Consider the following 12,998-nt stretch of genomic DNA (forward strand, 5'->3'; position numbering starts at 1 on the left):
GGTGAGAGTGTTCCGACTAAGTGCCGAACAAACGTGCAAACAAACGAAAGCGACCTTTTCCGCGTCTCTTCTCTCATTCGCCGCCATCCACCATTTCGCGCATTCGTTTCAGAACTCCGTGTAAACGCGAGAGAGGATGGTGTCTGGCAAAATTCCCCTCTCCTTCCCGTGAACTAAATTTTGATTCGAGCAAACACGTCTCTCTCGTTACAGAATCTAATGTCGAATTCTGAATTATGTATGCTTTTGGATATACGAGATATATCACATATCTCGTACCGTGTGTTTTGTAAAAAAATATGCTAAAAATATATATGTAAAAATTATTGAGAGATATTATTTAATAATTAATAATAAAATAATAAAACCAATAATTAATAATAAATAATAATTGATGCGAAACAAATATCAAATTATTTATGCTTCAATAATTAGATTATAATTGTTTTGACGCACTCAGCATAAAGAAATTTATATTGAATTATTTTTGTACAATCGAAACGTACCTTTTCGGATATCCTGCCTATGAGTGGTGTTCGTACGGTTTCTCGGCTGACCGGTAGAATATCCACCGGAAGGTGTCGTGGGAGTCGCCCCCGGGGTACTAGGATTGCTACCACCGGGAGTATGAGTGCCATGGCCCGAATCAAGCCTTGCGAGACCCCCGTTGGTTTCGTCTCCAAAGTCACTCTGCGCCCAGACTACAAAACATATCGCACTCTCTTGCAACATCGTTTAGGCGTATGATAATCCTTATTTATTCTCGGCCGAAGCCACGCTCGTTAATTAGGGGGACAATTTCTTTTCGCGTTTCGCTAAGTCATCTTCGCACGATTTAGCGAACGATATATATATATATATATATATATATATATATGTTACCATTCCAGATTCAAGACAAATGATTAAGATAGCGATAATTGGAGAAATACTGATTCATTATATAAATCTTTATTATTAATATTCATTGTGTTAATGATAATCTGATAAGTCTAAGTAATTCAATAAAAAGAGATATAATAATTGCCTTTAAAATAGATAGAAAATTAATTATTTTTGACAAAGAATTCTTTAGAAAATTAAAAATTAAAAAATTTGATAAAAAAATTAATTATTTTTTGATAAAGAATTCTTTGTTAAAAAATAATTAATTTTCTATCTATTTCAAAGGCAATTATTTTCATCAATTCGTTTCGCTCCGTTTTTTTGTCCTTTTAATTTTACTCCAAAATGCATTTAGGAAACTTTAGACAGTAATTTCTCATAATCGTAGTACATAATTCGTACGAGATGATTAATAAACGTATGTATTCTGTTCACCCAAATAAAAGTTATGTCTCGCTGTGGCGAACCGCTTCTTAATCAACGATTATTTATCTACCGACGAAGTAGAGACGCGATAAAAAGAAAGATTGCCTCCGTTGCTTCCTTTTCACACTTTGTGGTGCTCGATGTGTGTTTCCTTACGTGTTCGTGTGTATGTGTGCGTACGCGAGGCAAGTTGAGAAGTTAATCGGCTCGGTCGTTTAGTTTCGCTCCGTTTAGTTATATTTGGTTTCTCTAAGGGAGAGGCAAAGAGGAGGGACGTAGTTCACAATTAGTCGGCGCATAACTCGGGTTGATTTAGTAGCCTACGAACTCGGAGATGCCCGTGTCACTCTTCCTCTGCCAAGTGTGCGAGCGGCGCACACGTGTATGTACAAAACGAAACTGAAGGAATTCCTTTTGCAATATTTCAATGATGATTTCAAACATATTTAAATTAAAAAATATTTGAATTTATCAAATACTATTGAAATAGATTTTATTCTTTTACAAGAAAGCATATTACAACAAGGTATTACATTTGTATCGTAGAAAATGTAATAGAAAAAAATTAATTTAAAAAAATATGTATATATTATATATATATATATTTTATATATAGCTTCCTATTGTTTATAGTTTATACGGGATCCTTTGTTGTTATTCGCGTAGTGAGACTCGAACGGGAAAATAGTGTCGCAAGTTGCTCCATATATCATCTCATTATCCCTTGAATCGTGATCGCGACAAGTTCTAAAACGATATATCGCGTCTTACTTTAACCATTAATTAAATTTGCATAAATAAAACATAGCTAATACAGGACAGATCAATTTCAAGTCAAGTAACGTTGCGACGTATTAATAAATACGCACGGTTGTATTTAATTGTATATTTTAATAATATACGTATATCATTAATAAATACAATCTCGTATTTTAGGACAATTATTATCTTGTACTTTAACATAGTATATGTACGTATGAAACGGTACTAAAGAGATTCCTTTTAATTTCTAATTTCAAACTATAAAAACAAACCCATAAAACAATGGCGTTTTATTTAACCATTAATTGAACATTAACTGAACTTACATAAATGAAACGTAACTGATATAGGACAGATCGACTCCGAGTCGAGCGACATTGCGAAATATTAATAAGTTCATGTTTTAATAATCTACGTCTGTTGCTAACAAATAATATACAATCTCGTTTTAAGACAATTATTACTGTATATTAAAATTTGTAACACATATTTGTATGTGAATACGAATATGCATTTTCTTTTGCGGCACACATGTGCGCGGCGCGTGTTTGTTGACATTCTCAGTGATTTTTTTTATCATTCACGCGCTGCGAGTCTCAATGATCAGGCAGTAGCGTGAGTCTTCTCGGAGTAGTGTCGTAGTATCTCGCGAAACACAATTATCACAAGTACAAGGAGCCATCAAATTTAATCATCCTTGTGATAATTATAATTAACCATTAATTATTTGTAAACATGATTACGTAAACGTAAACGAGGATTATTTAAAAAGACATTTCGCGCAGTTTATTCTTTCGAAATAGGAGTAATATATGAGACGTAATATATTTTCGGACAATTTATAGTACTTTAGTTAATCAATTTGATTCGCGCAATATTAATTTCGATGTCATACGTTGAATGTTGAATGTATCACGGATATGGAACGATTTCGGAGTCGAGTGTTAGAATAAATTTAATTAGAAAGAACTTAATCACTCTCTCTCTCTCTCTCTCTCTCTCTCTCTTACTTTAATATATTGGTCAACCGCATAGTAAAAGTTTAATATTTGTACAACGGTGATTTGTGTAAACATATATTTCATACAATTTATTCGAAATTTATCGATATTTATCGGATGAATAATTGGCAAAACGAACAAATATGCTTTTAGAAGATCTTATTTTCTGCGTATTTATCTTTAATTGTGACTAATATATTCATATTTATATTTATAATTTTTAATACAAGATAATATACGTACTAAAACAAGAGAATATATTATTTATAAACAACGTCGATGTGGCAAGAGTGACGAATAAATTTAGTCATATGATTTTCGAGTACGCAATTATAATTTTCGTGTTATCTTTGCAATATAATAAAGTAATCACGTATCGTATTCTCGTGATTGAAGGGTGTGTAATTATAATTAACAATATATTCTCATTTTTATCGTATATATTTTATAAAAATTTATATATTTATAAAAAAAATCTTTTTTGGGGATTTATGAAAATTATGCATTAAATAATTAATTATATAAAAAATTTAATTGGGCATAATTATTCTTTTATTTCTTAATTATATTTTGAACTTTACTTTATAATTTAAATATTTGTATTTTGCAGATGACAGACGACATTTGTGTACAACTCCACTGCTGCGCATCATACCGGTGAGTGAAACTATTTATTATTTTAATTTCTATATATGATAATGGATTTGCGAAAATTATATCAGATTTATGTATAAGAGGTATAATGAAAAGAATATAAGAAAAGAATCGAAAAATTAAAGACATATTTCTAATAATTATATGAAAATTTAAATGTAATTTTATTGATACTTTATAATGCTTGTGGATATATCTAAATTTATTTTATATTTATTTTTACATATTATTATATTAAAAATAAAAAGTATATATATATATATCTTAAAATTGAGTAAAATAAAAATAATATAAATAAATACCTATATTGTAGATCCATTGCCATTTATAGATATATAATAAAATGTTTGTTTACACAAAGATTAATTCTTCTAATTTAATAGAAGAACTTTGTTTCTCTTATTGTTAGCCGCATATACGATATCTAAAATAATACAATTATATTATTTTGCGATTTAACATTACACATCTGCTAAAAATCGCAATTTCGATTAAGCTTATTTTGAAATAATCTGTTTTCTTCCATCTCTAAATAAATAAATTGAGAAAGAAGGGACTAATAATAGATAATAAAAGTGACTAGAAACAATAATGAAATAGTTCATAGAAACTTTCAGTCGAATAATATTTTATTCGCGCCTATTTCAAGCAAAGTTATGACACCTCGGTCAGTTCAGTTTATCACGGTGGCGTTTCGAGATGCACTCGTGCGAATAGACGCGAGAGATTTTTTTTGGCCACGGAAGATGTACTTGTCAGCGCGTATAATATTTCAGCCGACGTGCGTCCTGCGGTACCAATTTACGCGTCGTTCGCGAGTTACATAGTCTACACGATGAGGAAGTCGTCGAAACTGTTGACGGACGCGGGCCAAATGTCGACAGCGTCAAACAGTTTCTCGCGTGTTGATACCTGGTTCTTAGGGGGCAAATTTATCAGAGAAAGCTTTCGGTAATACGTGTCCGCTTTGCGATTTCTGTTTTGGTTTCAGATTCGTTGATGCATGACTTTCTATATTAAAAATCGAGTGCATATGTTCCCCAAGGAACTCTCTCGGGGGCAAACTGTATATTTATAGCTCGGTTATAAATTTGTAGAAAGGTAACTATACGAGACGGGTATGTGGTGAAAATCGTAATACTGCCGCGGAAAATTGATATTGACAAATATCGCGACTTCGTATAAATCAATCTTCCGTTTGGACTCCAAATGCATGGATTCTCGTCGCGCGTTCGCTAGATCCGCGCCATGTATGTTTACACAATCATTACTGTTATTTATCGCTTTGGTAGCGAGGATTGAAGCCGGTATAATTTCGGTGAATTCAGGTCTCGGTGCTACAGACACGCGGAAATGATCTCTGTATTTATTCGAGACGATTAGCGCAGGAAAGAAATATGTGTCTTTAAAGTATATTTTAATTAAAAATAGAATTTATAATTATACGGCTTTGTATTTAAAGCGAATCTCTTAAATTTCTTTCTATATAATTTATTCTTTTTTCTTTTTATATTTTTGCATTTACTTTGCATGAGTCAATATTTAATAATTAATTAAACTCACCGCAAATTATATCGAGTTTCAATCTTGTCAAATATGTGTGTATGCATTTTCTTTCGAGCATCATATAAATATTTAAACGTGACTCATGATGCTGCGATTCGTCCAGAAAAATTTGTGATTAATTCGCCGGTCGGCGAAATGCGAGAGTGGATGAATCGCGACGACAGGATTATGCAAGGCACAAAGTGCAACGCGATTTTCAACGAAACGAAGTACAATCGCCCGTGTGTAATATCGCTGAAATGTAAACTCGCTTGAAATTTAGTCCGAAATTTATTACCTGCAATTCAGCAGTATCATTCATCTAGAAAAGGATCGAGATATACCTTTGATATCGGCGTGTAAATAGGTTGCCTATAAAGCGTTCGGTTCCACAAACAGATCGGTTACTTAAATGGTCGCTCGAGCCACGAAACACATGTAAAAGTGTTTCCCTACGAATGGGAATACAGGGATAAACTCATGTTACGAGCGACTTGTTTGCTAAGGCTGCTCCCCGATAAAAGACAACCATATCGAAATAGTGTCGCCTTATCGTCGAATCATTCTCGATTAATAAATAAGCAAATAATTATTTTGAAATTATTTGAAGATCCTTATTGGTTAATCTATAGTATATAATAAATCGCAGGAAAGATAAACATTTACAAACACGATGACATAAATTTCTATGTTTCTATATTTATTTCTAAATTTTAAAATTTTGGGGGGAATTTATATAGTTAAATAAGATAGAAAGTTGTCTTCACATAGCATTCACAATTTGAAATTCTTTGTTATTTATTACGAAGGTATTTAAATGTTATTTGATGGATACGCATGTACGTTCATCTTTCTTGTTTCGATAAAGATAATATATACCGACGAAATCTTCTATGTATCGCTGCTTGTACCTATATTATTTCAAGATTAGAGTTAATCATATAATCTACATCGTACTCTCATTAACATTATTCGAGCGATTTACTCATCGATTAAAATTTATAGACTATTACTTCTCACGTTTTAGTATGTCACGAACAGATGATCATGTGTTTGTGCAACAGTCTAATTTTCATCGTTTCGTTTCTTTGAAAATGCTCTTTTTATAATAACTAGAATCAGTTCAAATTTGGAAAATTGTTAATTTTTGATTTATGCAATTTATCTCTGGTATATTTATAAAAAAAATATATTTCTGTGAAAAATAAAAATTAAAAATTTTTCTATATATAAATTGAATTTACTGAATATAATCGACTTGATTATCAAAGCCGAAGACGAGAAATTTGAGTTCGCTGAAACGATGATACATTGCGAATATTTTCACGCGGCCGATAATAATATAAATAAACCGCGCAATGATTTTCTATGGTATCGTTCGGGGGTGGATACACTTTTCTCGCGTCTAGCGCGCGCGTTCCCACGAGATCCCCTGCGGAGTTCTCGGAGGCTTAAGATGTCGTATCGTTTGACGGCCGTGTGCTTGTCCGCCGGCGGCCACCATGGATTCGTGGCGGAGTTATCGCGGGTATGAGAGAGGATCCCGAGAGAGAGAGAGGGCGGAATGTGGCCCCGACACTCTCCACCCCGTCCTGTCAAACACGTTTGACACTCCGATCCCGTTCGCGCGTTCGAGCATTTCGTTCCTCGAAGAAAGAGATCATATATTGATCCCTCGACCTGAAAACGTCGAAACAATATGGACCTTTCTTTCTGTCTACGCAACCGAAGGCTACTTTGGACATCTGTCAGAAATATCGCGCGAGTTTCGGATATGTAACACAAGTATGAATAATGTTTCGCTGTGACAGCTGTTAAACAAATGTAATTGAAAAAAAAAAAAAAAAAAAAGATACGAGCTTGAAATTAAATGAACGGTAGGATTGCGCTATCTGTATAAAAAAGTCTAAGGGATTTTTGATTCTGTCAAGTTTCGAAAATAAGAGAAAGAGGCGGATTCTTTCACACACCAAGTGTCGCGTTGTTCGCACGTGTTTCAGAAGGAAAGGTCGAAAGAAGGAGAAGAGTGAGGAAAAAGGAACCGCAATGTTTTCGAACGGACAGAATAAAGAAACGCAAGAGTTAGGATGACGATGGGTAGGATGACGATGGTGGTAGGGGAAGAATGAGGGTAACTAGAGGAACGACGCGAGAGAGGGAGAGAGAGAGACAGGTTGTAACTCACAAATTTATTACTTTTCCCTGCATGCTTCGAGTTATTTTATGCCAAAGACAAACCGGGTCCGTCCTGCGAGAACGAGAGGGAGAAACGACGACGGGAATGAATATCTCAGCTGCGTCGTCGCGCGCGTTTTTACGCCCGCGGGATATATTAGTGGACCGCTAATCCGCACGGATTTTACGGGGCGGCTGTGCATGCGAGAAAGTGTCGCCGTCGTCGTCGTCGTTGTTGTCGACGAAGACGACGGTCGGGCGACGGCGACGAGAGACTACAACGGGCGCACCGTTTTCATCCCGTTCCATTTAGCACCATCGACTCTCTCCCGATCCCATGACCTCGGCCATGTCCGAGTTTGCGCTCGGGCTAAGTCGTCTTGCGCCCTTTCGTCGATATCGCGATGTTACAGTGAACTCTCTGTCGGCCGACATTGCGCTATCGAAAACCTCCGGATAATCGGCATGTTTTTAGGATCCGCGTAAGATTCCTTACAATAACGTCTATTTTCTTTCTAGAATAATGATAATAATTATTATAATAACAGGGCGAAATATAACTGCATTGATGTGACATAATTTACTACGAAATTTATCAAGAAAAATAATTATTTAATCACCTTTCTTTAAGTTCGAGAAATTTTATTGCAATAACTATATCTCGATGGCGTATAGAAGTTATAAAAATCATCAAGATTTAGACAATTATATACTTCAAATAATACACTGCGATACAATCGAAATAATAACATCTCTATAGTATATTTTTAATATATTGTAAAAGAATATCACGAAAACATTTATTTTGCAAAATTTTAATATGGTCGGTGTATATAATTGAAAATTAATATTTGTCTGTAATACGCGAGTAAATAATGCACTTTCGTTAATTTTTCGATATACGTGCAAGCATAATCCGGGCCGTGATAACTGTACACCGACGTTAAGCCGTGGAAACTATAAAAGCCGTGGATTATGATTTAGGCCACTGTAGTCCGATCTCCGATACAAAATTAACAACGTGCTGTTATTTCGACGCTGCTGCTTTCATCACCCGCAAGTTTTACTCACGCGGGGCAATAAAGCTCGCTTCAATATACGGGACATCGATCAAGAGATATTTGGCGAATTGACATTCCGGTGCTATTAATTTATTGCCGTAATGAAACGTAATCTTCTTCGTTAAAATTATTTATATTTTAGTGCACACATATGAATGAATATTTTTATATTACACATATATAAACAATAGTAAAAATAATTATAGTAACGCGATAAAACGAGAATATCTTTTTATATTTATTATAGATGGACTTCAGATATTAAGAGATTAATACATCGTTATATATGTCTATACCTTTCTATTCTTTTTTGCGAATATAATGATATATAATATGTTACATTCCGATGGAATAATTGATATGTTTTTCAAAGACTTGATCATTTAATGCTCGGCGATCATTGTGCCAATGAGAAGATAATACGTAGACATGAATAGGTAACACGTGGCACAAAAATTGTGCGTGTTTAGTGGACTATGACGCGACATAATTCGATGACAAAGGGGGTTACGAGGGTTGGCGAAATATGTGTATCACACAGCTGTGAAGCACTTGAAAAGTCACACGAAAAATCGCTCGATCGTCCAGAATTCTCTTAAGCTTATATTCTTATATCGAAAAATGCAAATAAACTTAAAGCCTAATTTTTTTTAACAATACATGCTGCATAGAATAGAGTTCAATTATACATTTGAATAAAAATATCTCTCGCACCAGAAATTAATTCTTAGATTGATTCTTTTCTCGAAATAGATTAATTCCCTCAATTTTTTTTATTAATCTATCACATGTGTATTTTTTTCTTACCATGTAAAGCGAGGTACGAGTCTTTTTGACAGACGCGTGTTTTCTTAAATTGGCGCGTTCTGAGAAAAGCAAAATGTGGCACGTATAGGGGATAGCGTTTCTCGAATGACGGACGAGCGCAGCCGTGAGTTCAATAATTACTAAAGCGATCGTAAGAGGAGGAAACATCGGGGTTACGTCAGGGGTTGAGGTACGACGGCATGGTGAGAGCACCTGCGGACCCAGCAGCTTGTGTGCTCGGGCGAGAGAAAGTCCTAGTCTGCCGCTGGGTCTCCACCCCTAATCTCCTAATCCTTAGCTTCCTTAGGAAGTCGTTTATTAGTCAACCGCAACCGGGCGCTATGCGTCACCGGAGCAAAGTATTTTGTGTCCGGAGTCTTAAAATCGCTCTATGCCTATAAATACGTGCACTCGTGCGGCGCGTCATGCCGATGGATGTCGTTACACAAAATCTATTGTTGGAAGATATCGAGAAAAATGCAAACATAGATTTTAATAGATTTTAATCTTCTCTTTTTCACACTACACGTTCGAATAATTACGTTTCTCATATTAACTATATTATCACTTTTGCTGATGGTAGCGATTTGTGACATATTTCCATTTATCTTATTATTGTATAGAGTGTCCGAAATAGATTATCTTAGAATGTTTTGTCCTATGTGGACATCTGTTTCTTCACAATAGAGAGAACAATACAATCCATTAGTTTATTTGCCTAATACGAAAATGTCATCGAGCATCTACAGCTCTTCGGATAGGGTTCATTGTCGCTTGTCAAGAAATTTGTTTAATTTCATTTTGACGGGCAAGGGAAGCACATGGAACCGATAAGTAACCCGAGAACGAGTGGCTCCTTCGTATATTTTACAGGGGCGTGACGAAGATATTTCCAAAAATTCTACAGATTGAAAGGTTCCGCAGGCTCAGACTGCCTGGCGCTTTGAAAATTCGAAGGTCAGAATTTGAGATGTCGAGGACAGACGATCGGGTATTGAATATCCCATTGCAATGAGAAATTATGACGTGACGAATGTTTTCCTTTCTATACAAGATTTTCGAGAAAATTTAATCATATCTTTCTGAAAGATTTTAGAAAAATATAATCTGGATTTTTTAAAATTATAATTATAATCGCAATTAAAAGCAAAATTTTATTATAAAATAAAAAAAATTGTTTAAATGCATATATATAAAATGTGCTGAAGATGTATATTAAATGAATAAACTAGAAATAAATTAGAAATAGAAAGATATAATTATTTAATAAAAAAAATAAGGAAGAATAGAAAAATATTTTTCTGAATCATAATTCTAAGATATAACGATAGCACCTGTTTTGGCGAGCATGACATTTGTTATACATTTGGACTGTTGACCCGATCGTTTGGTTCTCACGTTTCGGCACGCACAGAAATTTTCTTGATGAGACAACCCTCGGGAACGAGCCTATCCTAGCCGATGCGCGGCGACTGAAACCGCCTACTGAGTACACAAAACCTCGTTGTTGAGATAGACAGGGACCTGCCTTGCCGCAGCAGCTGAGATAATGGGAAGGAAATCAGTTCATTTCTATGTTGATCCCACCAGTTCGGTCCCCGGCGCTTAAAGGATCGCCACGATTGGCTGGTTGATCGAGAAATTCGAACCGTAACATCAGCGCGGCTCATCGAAAAACTCGATCGTGTTCGTCGATCGTGAATAATCCAAAAAAAAAAAGAAGCAATTCCGTAAAATGCGAAAAAATATATCCGTTAATTGTTCAATTAACTATGTAGATCAAAAATAACAACGTCAGTAATATGTTGCTATTAATAATAAACTTACTACTAAATTTTTCCAAACGTAAATGCATAGTTTTAAATTTTTAAATAACTATGATTTAGAAGTATGCAAATATTTCTTACAAGTAAAAATATGCTATATATAAAATATATATTGTATATTATATATTTGTTAAAAAATATCTGCAATATAATCAATATACAATAAATCAATTATTATTATCATTATTGAGTTCTTAAATACGGGGTCGCAAAAATGAAACAATTTCAACAAATGCAATACTTCGCTCCTTGCACGAATATGTTTTTGTTACGTTCAGAAACTCGAAGTTTCGTCCGAGATTGTTGCACGACAAAGTTTATTTCACAAATGCGAAAATCTGAATTTCACGGTCCAATTTCCCGTCTAAACGTCTATATAAGTTTGCGGCGAGGAGACTTTTGCAGGCGCATTCCCCGGGGAGACTAGAGGCTAGCCGAGCAATTTGTCAACACCATTAGCTCGGGGGAGAGGGGTAAACCAAGGGATGACTTTGGCGCATCTGCTAGTTCGATCGCAAGGCCGCGCGATAATAATAAAGGGGTAGTTAATGACTAACAGGGGCCGTGTGTGGATCGGAGTAGACCGTATGCCGCCCTGTTGACAAAATATTGGGCCTATACCCGTCGGCCGAATAAGAGAGAGTACAGACAGAGATTTTCCGCGAGATACGTGCGAGATTCTCCTCGCCGTATATTTCGCTCGTAATCTCGGTGTGATCGTTCGACCGGACGTCGCTATTTCCGCGTCATCGTTTTCATTAGAGGGCGGCGTTGCTTTTATCGCGGTCGACGCTGGCATTAATTTCCATCGACGTGCCGGTATTAATAGAGCTCGCGTAATCCCGCCGCGATATTAATGACAATAATATGTGGGGTAGCGTTCCCGATAGAAATTTTAATTCGCCCGCGGCCGCTTCGGATTTATCACTGTCGTACTTGTTGACCGATCAAGCGCGACGACAAATAACGTGTAACGCGAAAGTGAGCCGAATATAATGATAATGGGATAGTTGAATAAAAAATTATCGGGAACGCGTAATGCACGAGAGGCGTGTGAATAATGTTACGAATAGCCTCTGTCACTGTAAAACTTCACGTGAATTTGCACAATCGAGTTTTGCTCTCTGGACGGATTCATGAGCGACGATATAAAATCATAGCATTCAATATAATTTATCCCACGCGGGATCTTCTACGTTATTTGCGTGCGCAGATCGAGTCAGTCTCACTTTACCGTCGGGAAAGAGCGAACGTTGAAGAAAATTCGATGTATTTGCGAGAGGACTGTAACTCTCGTAAGATAATACCTGCGATTCTAAGTGATGAGAGCGTCGGATCTAGGAATGAAACCGAAAGGGGGATAGGTAGGATGCCATTGGAATAAGATCGGGTTTAGCCGCAGTGTCGGGTTCGAGCCCTGGATAAGTCTGCCTTATCCCGATAAGCCGGTGAGTTAATGAATCACAAAACAGGTGGTGGCGTTGCCACCAGAGAGAATAGTCTTCGTCGATCGCCGTATGTGCGAGATACTCGCATGAATTCATACGTCGCCGAACGATATTGCTTTGCGATGAACAAGGAGTATTATAAAACTCGACTTTGAGATCCGCCTATTTTAAACATTCCCCTCGATATTTTCGATCGCGGTTTTGTAGCGCGAAATAATAGTGAATATTTTTACGTGTTCTTAAGTATATATTTATATTTTAAACAAAGTTTCTGTTAAGAATTATAAGGGGAAAATAGTATACGAGAAAGAATAATGTAATATGACAAAGAAAAAAATATTATGAAATTTAAATAATATGAAATAATAATATAAATATGGGGAGTATAATATTTACAGTTTCTAAGAA

At 35.6% G+C, this 12,998-nt stretch overlaps 1 protein-coding gene across 2 annotated transcripts in view; it reads right to left on the reverse strand.

The window, feature by feature from the left end:
• The window catches only part of Ptx1 (pituitary homeobox homolog Ptx1), a 31,504-nt gene that overhangs the window by 14,055 nt on the left and 4,451 nt on the right, over positions 1–12,998 (reverse strand). For both annotated transcript variants that reach the window (XM_083051826.1, XM_083051827.1), the window contains exon 2: positions 507–701. In XM_083051826.1, coding sequence (XP_082907952.1) covers positions 507–701 — 195 coding nt within the window. The remainder of the gene's footprint in view (positions 1–506; positions 702–12,998) is intronic.

This window comes from Prenolepis imparis, unplaced genomic scaffold (assembly GCF_030444845.1).
Source record: "Prenolepis imparis isolate NDT839.2.m4 unplaced genomic scaffold, iyPreImpa1.0 SCAF_12, whole genome shotgun sequence".
Taxonomy (NCBI): Eukaryota; Metazoa; Arthropoda; class Insecta; order Hymenoptera; family Formicidae; genus Prenolepis; species Prenolepis imparis.